The 18,689-nt window shown below is 41.6% G+C and overlaps 1 protein-coding gene and 1 non-coding gene across 2 annotated transcripts; both read left to right on the top strand.

Annotated features, from left to right (window-relative positions):
- Positions 1–476: 476 nt before the first annotated feature.
- LOC102431259 (anaphase-promoting complex subunit 5-like) lies at positions 477–18,031 on the top strand (the record flags this gene model as incomplete). The annotated part of the gene is made up of 9 exons (XM_006108621.3): positions 477–688; positions 6,605–6,671; positions 9,009–9,110; positions 11,110–11,300; positions 14,134–14,215; positions 15,068–15,157; positions 16,552–16,733; positions 17,564–17,699; positions 17,903–18,031. Coding segments are annotated over exons 1-9 (1,155 nt in total), but the record flags the coding sequence as incomplete, so codon positions are not given.
- On the top strand, positions 3,871–4,032 carry LOC111824605. The gene has a single exon (XR_002827712.1). It is a non-coding gene; the product is annotated as a U1 spliceosomal RNA (small nuclear RNA).
- Positions 18,032–18,689: the final 658 nt, after the last annotated feature.

Raw genomic sequence — 18,689 nt, 5'->3', positions numbered from 1 at the left:
AGAGATAAACTTCAATGATGAGAATCATTGATCAGCTGCCTCCTGCATGCCTTCTACTGGGGATCGAGCCCACAACCTGGGCATATGCCCTTGACTGTAATTGAACCCGGGACCCTTCAGTCCACAGGCTGACGCTCTATCCACTGAGCCAAACCAGCTAGGGCTGGACCTTTTTTATGGAGATTGCATTTGAGTAGGGTAGGGCCAGATGAAAAAAAGTAAATAAATAAGATAATTTCAGATAGTTATAATAGTCAAGAAAAAAATATATTGTGTGGATAATGATGGTGGAGTGTGGGTGTGAGCACTGGGCCCTGAATAAGAAGAAACCAGATTTGTACAGAGTAGGGAGGAACATTCAAGGCAGAAGGAATAGCAACTTCAAGTGTCTTTTTTTTTTATTCTTTTGAAGGAAGAATTGCAACAAATAGTCATCAAATTTGTGTATCCCGATTTCATTTAATGCCTTCACCTTGTCTGTGTCTTATTTTGTAGGCTTATTTCTGCGTCACATGATCTTGGCCTACAGTAAGCTTTCTTTTAGCCAAGTGTTTAAACTGTACACTGCCCTTCAACAGTACTTCCAAAATGGTGAGAAAAAGACAGTGGAGGATGCTGATATGGAACTGACCAGCAGAGAAGAGGGCGAAAGAAAAATGGAAAAAGAAGAACTTGATGTGTCCATAAGGTAACTTGGGTTTTTCGGACAGGGGTCCCTTTCCTGCGAAATAGCACAGTAAATAATTGGAGCAAACCAGCAACCTTGGCGAATTAGAACAATGCTCCAATCCAGTGGTCGGCAAACTCATTAGTCAACAGAGCCAAATATCAACAGTACTTCTTCAAAATAGACTCGCCCAGGCCGAAAACCGACTTCTGCGCATGGGCCACGAAGTTTCAATCGCACTGTACGTGGTATTTTGTGGAAGAGCCACACTCAAGGGGCCAAAGAGCCGCATGTGGCTCACGAGCCGCAGTTTGCCGGCCACGGCTCTAATCCACTGAGCTTCCTGGCCAGGGCCTGGTTATGGGAGCAAGATTACAGTACTATTAACTCCTTCCAAAACCTCACTACTTAGAGTTGTCTATAAAGGCTTCTCATCTCTTGGAAAGGCAGTACAGTATGGGGTGAAGGGTCTGGCGCTAGAGTCAGAATCCTGGGTGTGAATCCTTGCTCCATCCCTTATTCCCTGTGAGGCCTTGGGCCAGTTACTCAACTCCTCTGTGTTTCAATTTCTTGATCTGCAAAATGGGAAGGATATCACCGCCTCAGAGGGTTGATGTAGGAATTAAATGATAAATTTATATAAAGTGTTTAGAACTGTTCCTGGTATGTGGCAAACATTCAACAACTATTCACTGTTCTTCTCTAATTTCTCTTCTAGTTAAGTCCCCTAAGGAAGGCTTCCAAGCAACAGTATGATCTTTGTTTGAGCTACTTTATAAGCTTAAAGTAGTAGAATGTCACTTCTTTAGAAGTGTTAAAATTCAGACTTTTCATATTATGGTTTGGTTTTCTCCTAAATTTATCTGATTTAATTAGGTCTAATCATATCTTTCTGTTTTTATCCTATTCTAAGAATTCATTTGCGTGTAAGCCAGTGTATTTACTGTTAAGGTGCATGGTTTCAGAAAATAGTGTATATTTAGTAAACTGAATTGCTCACTGATATGAAAGATATTCTTTAAAAGTTATTCTAATTAAGTATTATACTTTGTCCAAAAAGAAATGCTTTTACTTGTTATAGGATATTTCTTTACTTTGCAAGATATATTTTATATACTCCTTGATTCTTTTAAAAAGGAAAATTTCAATTTTTTCTCTTTTCGTGATTTTTCTAATGTTTTATTGTGTTATCAGAAGTTTCTCACTTTAGCCCTTTCTATTTTTTTATTTATTTATAGTTATTGGAATGATTTTAGGTATGTTTTCTTCAGGGAAATTATTTTTCTTGCCCCAGAAATTTGTATTAAAATTAGAAAGGAGAAAGTATTATTGAATAGCCTACAAATCTCCCATCTTACAATGAAATTATTCCTATTTAAAAGTGGGAACCTAACTGGTCATTTAGAAGGGAGAGAATAAATATCTTTCAGGTGTTTTTAAAAATCCACGTACAGACGGAAGCGCAAACTGAAATTTAGCTTCAGCTTTTCATTTGCTCGTTGTTGCCAGGGGGCAGCTCTGTGTCCTGCGGTAAGAAATCAGGCTGACAGGATTATAGCTCGTCAGGCTGCAGTGGAGCCTGCTAGTCTGCCTGCTGCTGGAAGCAGTCTTCTCTGTGCTGCTGAGTGGACCCCGCCAAAGCAGAAATTCTCTGGTATTCCTTCACCTGCCAGAGATTTGATGTAAATCTCCCAAATTCATTAATGTGTTCAAAAATACTTATCAAGTGCTTCCTGTGTGCCAGGCACTGTGAGGGGCTGTGCTGTCAGCGAAAAGGGAGAGTTCCTGTCCTCGTGAAGTTAGGTGGGAGGGTCAGGTAGTAGGTAACTGAATGAAGAAGCAGTGTAATTTCAGAGACAGTAAGGAAATGAAGTAGGACACAAGGATAGAAAATGACTGTGGGGTGCTGTTTGGGAAGGTCTCTCTCTCTCTCTTTCTCTTTTTTAATACATTTTTATTGATTTCAGAGAGGAAAGGAAAGGGAAAGAGAGATAGAAACATCGATGATGAACCCTAACCAGTTTGGCTCAGTGGATAGAGCGTCGGCCTGTGGACTCAAGAGTCCCAGGTTCGATTCCGGTCAAGGGCATGTACTTTGGTTACGGGCACATACCCAAGTTGGGAGTGTGCAGGAGGCAGCTGATCGATGTTTCTCTCATTGATGTTTCTAACTATCTCTCTCCCTTTCTCTCTGTAAAAAAAAATCAATAAAATATATTTTAAAAAAACCGCCCCCCCACTGGGGATTGAGCCCAAAACCCAGTATGTGCCCTGATTGGGAATCAAACCGTAACCTCCAGGTTCATAGGTCAACGATCGATTGCTGAGCCACACCGGCCGGGCTGGGAAGGTCTCTAGAAGACTGGGAGCTCGGTGACGAAGGAGCGAGTCCTGAGAAGAATTGCCAGAGCACATGGCAGACACGGAGCCCCCAAGTCAGGACAAGCTGTCATATTGGAGGGACAGACAGAAGGAGGGGCTGGATCACACCCTCTGGTCACACACTTGGGAAGGGCTCAGGTCCTCGTGGCCTTAGGTGTTTAGTAACTGTTCTCTGTCTCAGTCTCTCCTCTTCCCTGGTTTTGACCTGTCACTACATCACTCAGAAATCTCCAGAGATTCCACAGATTCTCCCCACCTGGTGTTTGAGGCCTCCACAATCGATCTTTCTGACCTTACCTTCTGTTCTTGGCTTGGATCCTTTACCCCCACTAGCCAGGTCTGCTTGTATGCCCCCAGGCCTTTTCCCTTTCTGCCTCTCTTGTTTTCTTTTCCTGGAATGCCTTCCTCTTTCCTCATCATTTTCCTTCCCCACTCCTTACCAGCTTTCCAGTTCCTCACCACTCCGCTGGAGTGATTTCTTCCTTTTCTAAGTACAGAGTCCATACTCATCCTTGACATTTATCGTTTATTATCATCTTTGCACCTGGGCTGGTCCTAGCCTTTACCAAGACTGTAGACCAAGCATGTCAAACTCGCTGGCGACCATTAAGATTTTGTATTTCCCCCCCAGGGCCTTGATTGGTGTTTTATGCCTTGCACATACTTTAAAAAACAAACAAACAAACAATCCTTGCTGGTTGATTAATCCTATGTAAAATTCAAATATAGTGGTAGATTTGAGCCCTTTAGAGCAGTTTACAGGCTTCTTTTAAGAATCTGATGAATGCCATGTACTTTCTCTACATTAAAAATGTACATTCATGCTTACCTGGCAGGGAAGGTACCATGATCATGAAGGTGGTTTTCCCAGGGCAAGGCTTAGCCATTGCACTCCAGATGTGCTGACCCTGTGGTTTCCCCAAATGTGGGAAACTCAGCTGCATCATTTGTGATCGTGGAGAGCTGTGTTCGTGCTGTCTGCTGGACAGAAAAAGCACATTCATGCAAACTGCATGCAGTTTTATAAGGACCATGGACTCCTTCTAGCCCATCCATGAATCCAGGTTAAGTGCCCTTGTGTTATAGCACTAGGAAGCCGAAAAGTCTGTCTCAGCTGATAATTGGATTCATAAACAAGGTATACTTGAGCCCTTTTTCTAAGTGGAAAACCTCTATTGCTTCCAAAGGGCTACTTTCCCCTCCATGTATTTGTGAGGCTCTGAGGAAGCAAAGGAAGGGTCAGTGAAGGGTGCCTTGGGCCACAATATTTTTATTTGCTCTTCCCAAGCTTGTTCATTCATGTCGGCCACAGTTGCTAGTATGGGAGCCAGAGCCCAAAAATTTTTAAAAAATATATTTTATTGATTTTTTACAGAGAGGAAGGGAGAGGGATAGAGGGTTAGAAACATTGATGAGAGAGAAACATCGATCAGCTGCCTCCTGCACACTCCCTACTGTGTATGTGCCCGCAACCAAGGTACATGCCCTTGACTGGAATCAAACCCAGGACCCTTGAGTCCGCAGGCCGATGCTCTATCCACTGAGCCAAACCGGTTAGGGCAACAAATTTGATCTTCATTTATAATAACTCTATATGTCTTCACTTGTAGCCCTTTTCCTTTGCGTCATTTTGATTTTCTCGTGTATTGCTTCCTTGTCCTTTGTTATAAACCAGCCTAAATCTGTTTTTGGGGAATGGGGTTGAGTAAGTAAATCATTTGGCACTACTGAGTGTCATGGACTTTAGAGGAGAATGGGACAGTGGTGGTGTGTCCAGTTTCCTTCGGATTCTCATCTGTCTCTAGCCTTTTTGTGTACAGCCATATTTATTTCAAACCTTATTTTGTTTAAGGGATATGTTAAGAGAAAAGGGCTTGTTGCCCAGACACTTAACTGTTTTCCATTTGAGAACTTGGCCTGTGAAATTTTTTTCCATTTCCCTCTAGGTCACTACTGTGTCATTGATCTTTGTTAGGCCTGGGTCAGGGCTGGTTCTTGGCAGCTCCAATATTTGCAAAAGCTGACCCACTGCTTTGGGGATGGTTAGGTAATATTTATCAGAAATGAAGTTAGGAGAATATTAGAGCAGCTCTTCCTAAAGTGTCTTCTGTGGGATGCTAGTGCTTCTGGAGAGACATGAGGAAAGGATCCTTTGTGCAAGTGAGGTTGGTAAATGGTACGTTAAGTAAAAGTGAAGTTTCTTTCTGCTGGATTTCTCTAATGAATCATGAACCTCCAAGCAAGATAGAATATATACACCTTTCCTCAAATTCTTTAACCTCATAATTTTCTGAGGATACCCATTTACATATAGTTTGCATGAAACAGTTTGAGATCTGCTGTAATTGACACAGAGTGCTTATACAAATACTATTTATGGGTAAATATTGATTTTATACTTATTGTAATCCTAGTTAGAGAAGACTTTCTTCAGTGATAAAAGAGTAATATTCATACTTTGACCTCAAAACAAGATTGTTTTATACTGTGCATGTATAGATTTGTCAAGTCTAGGTTTATATTAGTACATTTCTTGTTTATCAGTCCTGTGTAATCTAAGCTTCTAGGCAAATGGTTATTTCTTAGGTAAAGCCTCCTTTTCCTGCTTTTGAATACAACACCATCTTGACTCTGTAGCATGGAGTTAGAAACTCTTCATTCATTTATTTCCCAAAATCTGAGTGTGCCTACATATAGCCCTGGTTATTCACATACACATGCAGGTAAGAACAGCCCAGCTCGGCAGTACATAGGTGCTTTGATAAGCATCTAGGAGACAGTGGGAGCTCAAATGAGACATGTCAGGAGAGCTTCTTGGAGGCTGTGACTCGTGTAATTTTGAATGATGGATGGTGTCCAATAGTAGGTGGGCAAGTGGGCCCTGCAGGTTGTGGAAGCAGCAGGGGCACCTTATCGTGACAGACCTGTAAGGTGTTCATGAGGGCTGGGGTGTAGGTGATAAAGAGAAGGCAAAGGAGAGAGGCAGGAGGTGGGATCACCCATGAAGCACTGCACCTGCCCCGCTAAGCTATGTGGACTTTATTTTGGAGGTAATGGGGTACCACTGAAGGGCTTAAAATCAGGGATAGCATGATAGATTTGCATTTTAGAAAGATCTGCTGAGAGCTGTGTAGAATTTAGGTCTATATTTGTCCACGATCATTGTGAACTTTGTCAGGTCATTCAACATCATTTTTTAAGTATGTCTTTTCTATTCCTGAGAGGAGAGAGTTAGTTGTAAAAGTTTTTGGCCCTGGCCAGATATCTCAGTGTTTAGAGTGTTGTCCTGATATGCCACAGTTAACGGTCAGGGCACATACAAGGATCAACCAATGAATACATAAGTGGAACAACGAATCATTGCTTTCTCTCTCTCTCTCTCTCTCTCTCTCTCTCTCTCTCTCTCTCTCTCCCCCCCTTACTTTCTCCTTAAAATCAATCAATTAAAAAAATGTGTCTTAACTCTTCTGATAAAGAATGTTTGACTTTGTAAGCATTATCATTTTTGCTATGGTGTATTATATGTATTTATTATTTTTGTTTTATATTTTGTAGAGAAGAGGAGGTATCTTGCAGTGGGCCCCTGTCCCAAAAACAAGCAGAGTTTTTTCTTTCTCAACAGGTAATGTTAATTCTCTAATTTATCATGAACTTTAAAAAAAATCGTCTGACGTTGTTTGTCATGGCATATGCCTGTTATGTTGGTGGGTTTATTGGTAATTCTGCATTACCCCTTGTTCTTGGCCCTCTTTTCTTCACTAACAATGCTGTTACTTCCTATTTTGTAGTTTTATTTTTCGATTAAAGTTCTAATGCAAGTTCATTCAATAATGGTACATGACTAACACAGCCAAAAAATGTGATTTAGAAGATGTGCTTCCCTTTCCCCAACATTTTATTATGGACATTAAAAAAAAATTGAAAAGCATTTTACAGTGAATATCCATATACTCTTCATCTGTATCCTGTAGTTAATATTTTTCTCTGTTCAACACATATCTACCCATTCTCTATCTGGCCACCATTTCTTTTCTTTTATTTTTTTATGCATTTCAAGTTGCAGATATCAGTGCACTTCATCCCAAACATTTAAAAAATACATATATTCTTATTGATTTCAGAGAGGAAGGGAGAGAGAGGGAGATAGAAACTTCAATGATGAGAGAGAATCATTGATCGGCTGCCTCCTGCACGCTCCCTACTGGGGATGGAGCCCACAAGCCAGGCATGTGTCCTGACTGGAAATCACACCCTGACCTCCTGATTCATAGCTTGACACTCAACCCCTGAATCACACTGGCTGGGCGGTCCAAAACATTTTTTGTTGGTGGTTTTAAGGCAGACTCTTTCATTTTCTCAGTAACGTAAGCTAAACATTTTTCTCCCATGTTATCTTGAAGCAGACTTTTGATTTTTTGCTAGACTTTTCTAGTTTTCCCTGATTTTGTCCTTAAATTTCTTTCTGCAGAAAAATGTAGTGATCTAGCTAAAAGTGATAGGAACATACCTGCAGATGAATTTTAAACAAATTAGAAAAACTTGTCTAGCTATCAAGGAGAAAATATAGCTGGATCCTCACACCTTAGTATATTACAGGTGGATTAAAGGGGCGAATGTAAATATTTAAAGCTGTAATTAAACTAGAAGGAACTACAGTATTAACTTTTAACTGATTTATGGATGGGGAAAGACTTTCTAAACATAAAAGCTGTGGAAGTAACATGTAGGAGAAGATAATTTGATTTTTTAGCATGAAAATAAAAAATGTCTGCATGTCAGAACACCTTCTAACAAGATTAAAAGGCAAACAACAAAATGGGGAAAGTATTTGCAATAAATATGACAGTCAAAGGGTTAATAGTTTTGTTTTAAGAATCATTTGTAGCCCTAACTGGTTTGGCTCAGTGGATAGAGCATCGACCTGCAGACTGAAGGGTCTCAGGTTCAATTCTAGTCAAGGGCATGTACCTTGGTTGCGGGCACATCCCCAGTAGGGGGTGTGCAAGAGGCAGCTGATCGATGTTTCTCGCTCATTGATGTTTCTAACTCTCTATCCCTCTCCCTTCCTCTCTGTAAAAAAAATCAATAAAATATATTTTAAAAAAAGAATCATTTGTAAAAACTACTTGATAATGAGACAGTTTGTAATATTAAATGAAAAGAGCACGAAGTAAAATTATGTATTCTAACTTTGTTAAAAATATGGTGTGTGTATATATGTATACAGACACATACATATATACATACATAGAAAAAAATATGCACTGAAATAAGATACACTGAAGAATTAATAATAGTGTTATTTCTGGGTGGAGGGATTACAGATGACTTTTGTTTTCTGTATGCTTTTCAATAGTTTTAGAATCTTCTGTAATGATATAATGAATTAAAATGGAATTAGAAATTATTATTACTTATAAAGAAAAATTTGTCTAGGTAGAATTGAATTAAGTGTCTATAACCCAGTTAAGTACTAATATTTAATTTGAAACTAGTTTTCTACATATCTTATGTAATCGTTGCTTACTGTCATTCTTGTGAAACAGTTAACCAGACGTGGTGCGCCTGAGCGCCATAAGGCCCTCTGCTCTGCTGGAGATGCGCACTGCCTGCTGTGAAGGTGCTCTCAGTCTGGATTGAGGCCAGACTGGCACTTTTAATACATCTTGATAGGAAATACAAGAATGGTTAGAACAGGGGTCCTTGTAGGACCTTTCCTGGTCTAGGCGGTGATAGAAGCAGGTGGCTGGTGAGGTCTGAATTGGGGCTGGAAGGAGGAGCAGGAATTTGCATGGGAGGAGTGTGTGGATGGGGAGGCTTACTGTTTCAGGAAGAGGAACAGTGTTCTGTAGGGTCAAGAGGAGAGAGTAGCTGCGGAAAAGAAAATAACCAGCTGATGCTGTTGACTATAACATTTCCATGTATTTCTTTCTACTGAGTTGTCGTGTTTCAATTTCAGGCCTCTTTGTTAAAGAATGACGAAACGAAGGCCCTCCCTCCAGCTTCTTTGCAGAAAGAATTGAACAACCTGTTGAAATTTAATCCTGATTTTGCGGAAGCGGTGAGTCTTTTCCAGAATTTGTTCCTGAGCTGAAAAAATAATGGCGAAGCTACTCTTATGTTCAGTAGCCACACAAATGAGGATCCACCCGTGCTCTTGGAGAGAAATCATGTTGGCAAGTGAGCAACCCAGCTTAGGTTGTAAAACTGCCCTTCGCACTCATTCAGTCTAGTGATGTTCTTTTTCTTTCATCATCTCTCTGATGTTGTGAATTATGGGCAAAGATAGAGTATAGACTGAGTATTTATTTTATTGTATTTTTTTAGAGAAAGAGGAAGGGAGACAGAGAGAGAAACATCAATGTAAGATCAAAACATCAATTGGCTGCCTCCCATACGCCCCTACTGGGGATTGAGCCCTCAAATGGGCATGTGCCCAGCTGGGAATCAAACCGGCAACCTTTCAGTGCATGGGACCACACCCAACCAAGTGAGCCACACCGGCTAGGGCAGAGTAGACTGAGTTTTTAAAATCTTTGGGGCCTGTCTTGGCCAGGTGGCTTGTTAGGTTAGAGTATTGTCCCAATACACTAAGGTTTCGGCTTCAATCCCTGGTCAGGGCACATACAAGAATCAACCAGTGAGTCCAGCCAGTGTGGCTCAGTGGTTGAGCATCAACCCATTAAACCAAGATGTCCCCTGTTTGATTCCTGGTCAGGGCACATGCCCAGGTTGCGGCTCGATCCCCAACGGGGGGTGTGCAGGAGTCAGTGGATGGATGTCTCTCTCAATGTTTCTATCTCTCTATCCCTCTCACCTCCTTTCTCTCTAAAAAAAAAAATCAATAAAATATATATGTTTTTAAAAGATTCATCCAATGAATGCATAAATAAGTGGAACAACAAATTGATATTTCTGTCTCTCTTTGTCTCTCTCTAAAATCAGTTAAAAAAAATTAGGGGCTAAAAATTTGTTCCTTTCCCCACTTTTGTCTGTGTTATTGTTTTTTTTAAGTTTAAAAATCATTCCATTCCTTAATGGATTTTTACCCTCAAACCTGGATTTGACATTTGACTTTATCCACACGATGAAAGATATATGTTTGGTTCCCTAGTAACTGGGATCTGCCTGTTTGGAGGGAAGTTTATTTGTTTATTTATTTATTTTTAAATTTTTCTTATTTATTTTTTGTTAATCCTCACCTGAGGATATTTTTCCATTGATCTTTTAGAGAGAGTGGAAGAGAGAGGGAAAGACAGAGAGAAACAACCATGTGAGAGAAACACATCGATTGGTTGCCTCCTGCATGCGCTCTGACCAGGGCCCAGTCTGGGGAGGCGCCTGCAACCAAGGTACGTGCCCTTGACCGGAATTGAACCCAGGACTCTTTGGGCCACAGGTCGATGCTCTGTCCACTGAGTCAAACTGGCTAGGGCCAGAGGGAGATTTAATTCAGTGAATCAAACAAAATGAAAACAATTTCAAAATAGAATATAATTAGCTCAGTAAACTTTTTAAATACCTGAGCTAAGTGAGTTCTCCCCTCCACCCTCACATGGGTCCTAATATAACCAGTGACATAGTGGATGTATATTTAGGATAAAATGCTGACACAAGTGCTAATGGAACTCCGGTTTTTTCATTTGGGGACCCCTCCTGGTGAGAAACCAATGTATCTTGAACCTGCTTTATTCTGCCTGTGGGGAAAAGGTGAATCTAAACCAGCCGTGGGCAAACTACGGCCCGCGGGCTGGATCCGGCCCGTTTGAAATGAATAAAACTAAAAAAAAAAAAGACCGTACCCTTTTATGTAATGATGTTTACTTTGAATTTATATTAGTTCACACAAACACTCCATCCATGCTTTTGTTCCGGCCCTCCGGTCCAGTTTAAGAACCCATTGTGGCCCTCTAGTCAAAAAGTTTGCCCACCCCTGAAAACGATGACCCTGTTGTTAGAAGGGTGGGGGATACGTGGATGTTTGCAGCCAGTAGAACTGAATTAGTCTTACACAAATGGAAGCGGAACATTTACACTGTGTGGATTGTTTCTTGTTGTAGCATTATCTCAGCTACTTAAACAACCTCCGGGTCCAAGATGTGTTTAGTTCTACACACAGCCTCCTGCATTACTTTGACCGCCTGATTCTTACGGGAGCCGAGAGCAAAAGTAACGGGGAAGAGGGCTACGGCCGGAGCTTGAGATACGCTGCTCTGAACCTGGCCGCCCTGCACTGCCGCTTCGGACACTAGTGAGTTTATAGCTTTGTATCCGTGCAGAAATGGAAGACATGAACTTCCAAATGTTAATTAAGATGAATTTTTTAAAATGCTGTATTTAAAAGAAGGATAAAAAGGAAAGAAAGAAAGGAAGCTGACTGTTCGACTAGACTTGTCAGTAACTTCCAAAAGGGAAGCTTTTTCACTGGACAGAAGTTAATGAAAACCTTCTCCTTAAACAGTCTGCCCCCTGGTGTCACTATGTAACATGACTGTCTTAGTACATGGCCTCTTTCTTTCATTACTTCTAAGAACGACAGCCATTGAATTAAAAGATAATTAGGTCATTAGGCCAGAGATTCCCAAAAGAATTTTTTGGAGATAATAATGAGGATACAAAAGCTATTTTCAGTATTTCAAAAAGCCAGAAGAAAGTTGTGTCTTTACTGGATAAAAGACTGGCCTGGCTTATTAAAAGTCTTGTTTGTGCTTTCGGATAAAATTCAGGCAGCTCAGTGAGATGACATTTGGCTTATGCTGTTGCTAAGATATGCCTATGATTTTGATGAATAAAAATAGGAAAACTGTCCAGCTGGTGTGGTTTAGTGGTTGAGCGTCTACCTATGAACCAGGAGGTCACAGTTCACGTCCTGATCAGGGCTCTATCCCCAGTAGGAGGAGTGCAGGAGGCAGCCAATCAATGATTCTCTATCATCACTGATGTTTCTCTCTCCCTTCTCCCTTCCTCTCTGAAATAAAATTATTTTGTAAATGGAGTTAAGTGGATAAAATCTTTCGAAACATGGAAGCTATTTTGGAAACAATGAGATAATGTGAATAATGGTGAAAAGGTAGGAAATTACTAATCGAAAGAGTGTCGTCGCCCCGGTGACTTTTTCCCATCTGGAAAAAACGTGGTTTCTGCTACTGGCATCTTTGACTAGAGACCCTAGAGTGTATTAATAGAAGCAATGTCCAGAGTTCAAGAATTGAGAGTTCTGCACTTGCTGTATGGCCCAGACAACACCCAAAAAATTCTGTTAACTTCTGGTTGTTGCATTTTAAAAGGGACGTAGACTGGAGCTTGTGTGTGGGCCAGTCTTTGAATACCTCATCGGAGCATTCAAAGCCATGTCATATAAATAATATGGAAATATTCTGTTACTGAAAATTTTTACCAGAGGTTTTTCTGCCTAGCAGCAGTGAAAAGCCATAAGGTCCTTTGAGGATTTTGCCTGACTTTGTGTTTCTGTGTTGGTAACCTACCTTTTATTCCTAACTGGGAAAAATAATCTCTCTTTAGTCGTTGTAGTATACAGTTCTCCCAGAAGCCATTTCTCTAAACATACCATTATTTGTTTGGTCATCACATGTTCAATAAAGTTAAATCAACCGATATTTATTGGGGGCCTGTGTGTGAAGACATGCTTCCTGCCCTCAAATAGCCTATGTTCTGCTCATCTCATTACTGAAGGGATGTAAATGACGTGTAAACTAGGTAAGAATGTATCTGGGTTTTGTATTTAAACAAGTAGTTACTTGGAACAGTTCAGTTCTCCCCAATTAAAATGAATTGTGTGAGGCTATTGCACTGGTGTTGAAAGAAAATTCCTTATATAAATTTTTCTCTAAAGAAGTGATACCCATACAATTGATTTTAAGATACTCAGTGACCCAGCATTGATAAGATTTCTATTCTGTCACTTGCCACTGAAAAGCCCAAAGTTTAAGACGTCCTGATCAGGGCTCTATCCCCAGTAGGAGGAGTGCAGGAGGCAGCCAATCAATGATTCTCTATCATCACTGATGTTTCTCTCTCCCTTCTCCCTTCCTCTCTGAAATAAAATTATTTTGTAAATGGAGTTAAGTGGATAAAATCTTTCGAAACATGGAAGCTATTTTGGAAACAATGAGATAATGTGAATAATGGTGAAAAGGTAGGAAATTACTTGTGCTCTCTATGGTTAATAAACTAGTTGAAAAAAATAGTTAACACTGATTAAATACACAGTAGTATTTAACTATGCACTGCAAGATGGGGTACAGATAGCACTTATGTGGGAATTTTCACAAGTGCGAGTTCAATGGGGCCAAGAATATTTGACTGAATTTCTGCAGAAGTTGAGAGGGTGGGAGAGACATCAGAGATGGAGGGGAACCACATGAGCAGAAAAAAGGAATCTCAGAAGTGGGTAATCCTCAAAATACTTTTTAAAACTAGTTTTGAAAAAGTATAGAAGCATCAAATGCTATAGTAAAAAAATTTTTTAATGATGCAGAAGGGAATGCAATGAAAAGTAAAATATCGTATTCTCTCTGTGCCTCTTCCCTGGCCTTAAGAGTTAAAATAAAACTCTTAGCCAAAACCGGTTTGGCTCAGTGGATAGAGCGTCGGCCTGCGGACTGAAGGGTCCCGGGTTTGATTCCGGTCAAGGGCATGTACCTGGGTTGCAGGCACATCCCCAGTGGGGAGTGTGCAGGAGGCAGCTGATCGACGTTTCTCTCTCATCGATGTTTCTAACTCTCTATCTCTCTCCCTTCCTCTCTGTAAAAAATCAATAAAATATATTAAAAAAAAATAAAAATAAAAAAATAAAACTCTTAGCAGCTGAGATCAAGAAAAGCTATTCCTCGATGCCCCTTTTAGTAGAAATCCACCTTAGGAGGGGCAGGTTCTATATGTCCACTGTTAATGTTTCTTGCTGCTGGGGCAAGGGACTGCCTCTGAGGGAATAAGTCCATAGCTACAGCTTCCAAAGCAGAGACCTGCTCTTAAATGAATTACTGTACAGATGTCTTCCTGCTTCCGTTACTTGTGCATGTTTGTGATTGTTAATGAGATGTTAATGTTCAGTCTGTCATTAGTCAACAGGCGGAGCTCGCCCTGCAGGAGGCAATCAGGATCGCCCAGGAGTCCAACGATCACGTGTGTCTCCAGCATTGCCTGGTAAGGCCACCCTCCTGCCTTGGGAATTCTGCCCGTGGGTTGAGTTGGCCTTTGGAAGGCCCGATTTGAATCAGATTGTTTTGTAGTCAGAGCAAAGGTTCTTAGCAGTGACGGGGAACTAGTTAGGAAGTCGTGGTAATTCAGGAAAGGCAGCCCATATTTGTTTATTTCTTACTTCATGACATTTGTTTGGCTTTGGTGGTGATTCTTTTTTTAAAATATGTTTGTATTGACTTTTAGAGAGAGAGAGAGGAAGGGAGAGTAAAGAAGAGGAAGAGAGAGCTAGAAACATCAATGATGAGAAGAATTATTGATCAGCTGTCTCCTGCATGCCTCCTACCAGGCGTGCAACCCAGGCATGTGCCCTGACCGGGAATCGAACCAGGGACCTCTTGGTTCACGGTTCAGTGCTCAGCCACGGAGCCAAACCAGCCAGGCTTGATCTTATCTACAAATTTTAGTACAATGTAAACTATCACATTAAATATTGGCATTAACCTTATAACTGGATGAGATGTTATCCTGTGAAAGCATAACCACCAAGCACAAGTAGAACACAGAATTTATTTAACCATCACTTTGAGACTCACTTTTTCAATTAAAGGCCATATGGGGGCTTCATGCTTTTTTCTAGAACCTCGCCACTCATTGCTCTCAAAGATGAAGAAAATAAATGGCTTGTCTGATAGTTTTCATGTGTTTGATGGGCTTCATTTTGGTTCATGCTTCATGAAAGAGTATGTTAGAGAATTTATTTTGTTCCTTTAATTCTTATTTGCAACCATGCTGATAGTTCAATAGAGCATTACCCATGGTTATTGTTAGATATATGTTAATGATTTCTCTTACCAGAGCTGGCTCTACGTGCTGGGGCAGAAGAGATCCGATAGCTATGTTCTGCTAGAACATTCTGTGAAAAAAGCAGTGCATTTTGGGTTACCGGTAAGGCTCATCTTTCTGTGAGATTATTTAAATAAATGGTTTTATTCTTGGTAGTTTCATATGATCTTAATTATTAATTAAACACTAAATTCTGTTTTATAGGTTTCTCTCTGTTCCCTTTATCCTAATAACATCTGTGAAAATTCCATTGATCAATTTGATGAGATTGTTTTTAGTTTATTGATCCATATTAACTTCCCCATATGTACTTAGAAATTTTTCAGGAAAGGCTTACTTTTAAAACAGGGATTGGTTTAAATGTTACAGCCCTAGAGCCCAATCTGGCGGCTGCCTGCTCATATGTGGCCCTCGGGCTAGGAATGGGTTTTACATTTTTAAATAGTTGGGGGGAAAACTAACAAAGAAGAATATGCAACAGACACCAGATGTGGTCTGCAAAACCCAAGTTATTTACTGTCTGGCCCTTAAGAGAACAAGTTTGCTGATCCCTGTTTTAACACTGAGCAGAGCTAGGAACCAGCAAACCTGATAGGCAGATTTTTCCTTTCTCATTTTGAGTGCCAGGGAAGGACCTGAATTATCGTCCTCAACGATAGATATTGAGGGACATTGAAAGGGCATAGTCTCCACGCATGAAGTAGTAAGGCTCTTAGCATCTAGATTAATGTTGCTCCAAGAACTTTATTCCATCTCAAAAACCACCCACTGAAACCTGGACTGTAGGCAGTGTGACTGCTTAAGCATCTGTCTCATATAGTTTGCAACAAGTTCCAGGAAAATTGGAAGTAATCATGTGCAGTCACTTCAAGTATATGCTTTTCAAATCTGCAAATTGTACACTTGACTCATTTCTGGGGAAGGAAAGTTACATGTACAGATTGATGATAAGGAGAAAAGTAAGTGTTAAGTGTCTCCTTAAAATAAATGAGACTTTTTAAATACAGTTTTTGTTGTGGATTTATGCTGTATCTTAGTTGAGCATTCATCCTTGAAAATCATGCCAGAAATTATGCTCATAATAGGCACCCTCTTTTAATCTCCTGCTACATAATGTGCCCAGCACTGTTTGACGTATTATCTCATTTTAGTCCTCACAGCAATTCTTTATGATCGCTGGGATGCCCATTTTACAGACAAGGAAGTTGAGAATTGGCTCAAATGCTAAGTGACTGGCCCCAAGTCATATAGAAAGTAGTAGGGCGGTGTTTAAGTACAGGTCCATTTAATGTCAAAGCCCTGGCTCTTCTCGGTGTACCGTCAGCCTCTCTTCCACCCTGTTTTTCAAGAACATATTTTATACGGGGCGGGGTCAGGCTGTAGGTACTTTCCTTGTAAATAGTGTTGTCACTGTGCATGTGCTGAAATGTGAAATATGCCAAATTTCTGAAGAGCAAAACAAACTCGTCATGTAAAATCTCTATTTCTCCCCTTAGTACCTTGCCTCCCTGGGCATACAATCCCTAGTTCAGCAGAGGGCTTTTGCTGGGAAGACAGCAAATAAACTGATGGATGCTCTAAAGGACTCTGACCTCCTGCACTGGAAACACAGCCTGTCAGAGCTCATCGACATCAGCATCGCCCAGAAAACGGCCATCTGGAGGCTCTATGGCCGCAGGTCAGTCTTCAGGCAGACGGTCAAGGCCATAGGGGCGTGGGTCCTTTTAGAGACGAGTGGAGGCTGGATCTCCCTTGTAGGATGCATAAACCAAAGTTCACACATCTGTCTGAGCTGCCCAAGACCACAGTGTAGTTAATAAGTGACAGAGCCGCTTATGAGCCACGTTGTTCTGACTCCAAGCACAGTGCCCTTGTGCCCTGAGACGGGCAGCACCTCTTTCTGTTCGCAGGAGGCACGGGCCATGGTAACTCAAGTTGTGTTCTCTGGAATATCTCCAGCCTTGTGTTAATTTCCATTTTGCGTCTCTAGCTTGGAAGTAAACTTCTGAACCAGATTTTTCATCCTGGAGTCCTGTCACTACCTCACCTCTCACCTAAACAATCTGTTATTTTTAGGAATTCAGTAATGAAAGGAAGTGCCTATGTGGCCAGTCTGGTTTTTGTATGTGAGATAATTTCTTGGCAGGATGCGGTCTGAAGCAACTGCAGACACTGGCCACTGAATATATTGCCAGAGCAGCTGGTACCAGGAGGGCATCGGGTCTGAATTTACCCATGAAAACGAATGAATACACCGTGACCACAGGCAATGGGGAAGAGGGTGTCTGGCGCTCAGAGCTCCCTGTTGTGCCACAACCACTACGTTTCCTCTGGGGCTGCGCATCGGGGTGCTTTCCCGCTTTCCTGGGAGGCAGCTGTTCCCACAAAGCCAGAACTTGCAGTGGGGCTTACCTTCCTTCCGTTTGCACTCAAGAGAAGTGTGGGGTGTGGCGGAGGGCAGCCTGGTTCCCTTGATAGATGGGAGTCCCTGTTTGTCCCCTCACCCAGCACCATGGCGCTGCAGCAAGCCCAGATGTTGCTGAGCATGAACAGCCTGGAGTCGGTGAATGCGGGCGTGCAGCAGAACAACACGGAATCGTTTGCGGTCGCGCTCTGCCACCTCGCAGAGCTGCATGCGGAGCAGGTAGGAGGTGGCCAGGTCGGTGGGCTTCTGGAGCAAGGGAGGCTCTGCCAGTTCTTTCCTCTGTGCTTGAGAAGGGCACTGGGCACGTCAGGGATAGGTCTGGTTGGCCGCACCAAGAAGGGTGAATCCTGTCTGCTCCCTGCTCGTGGTGCAGCAGGTGTGGCTGCATGGGTGTGCTCATCACATCCTGTCTTTCTGTTTAGGGCTGTTTCGCTGCAGCTTCCGAGGTATTAAAGCACCTGAAGGAAAGATTCCCACCGAATAGTCAGCATGCCCAGGTAACCTGCTCTCTGTGTGACCTCGGGTTTATTTGTGAAAAGACCGTTTTTACTGTATTGGTGTCAGCGTGTGCTCATGTAGTCTCCCCTCAGTTTCTCATGTCAGTTCCTCCTGTAACATACATGCATTGAGGTCAACATGGGTACTTACTTAGGAGACTCTGTAAGCTCTCTTCAAGAAGCCTGAGAAATAAACTCTGAGAAAAGATTTAAAGCAGGGGACTTACCCCGCTCTTGTCTTCATGGTTTTCAATTAGTATTCTTAATATCTCCAACTGTACAGGAATAAGAAAAGAAATTATCAACGTCCTTCAACAGATCAGGAATTAGGTCTCAGTTTTGATATTTTGTCTCGTACTTAGCAACTCTAATCTTTTCCTCCCAGAACTGAATAACCTTGTGGGAAGATGTTGTGTCCAGAGGGCAGTCCTAGGCCTTCTGTTTCTCACTGAACTGACTTTCCTCTCTGAAGGGGCTGAAAACACGGTTACAAGGGCCTTCTTTCTCTTCCTTCCCTTACCATGTTTAGTCTTCAGGATTAAGGCCTGGGAATCTCCCACTGCTGGCCCCTGGGTGGTCATTCACGTAGGTGGTTAGATAAGGTGTGAGCTGTGCTGACATGTGAACTCAGAGCACCCACAGGGGAAACAAGACAGAAGATAGCACCCAAGGATGAAGTGTGGTTCCGTGGTAGTGCTAATGGGTGAAATAA

This window comes from Myotis lucifugus, unplaced genomic scaffold (genome assembly GCF_000147115.1).
Source record: "Myotis lucifugus unplaced genomic scaffold, Myoluc2.0 scaffold_2846, whole genome shotgun sequence".
Taxonomy (NCBI): Eukaryota; Metazoa; Chordata; class Mammalia; order Chiroptera; family Vespertilionidae; genus Myotis; species Myotis lucifugus.
Note: the sequence above shows the minus strand (reverse complement) of the source record. Positions and strands in the feature narration are given on the sequence as shown.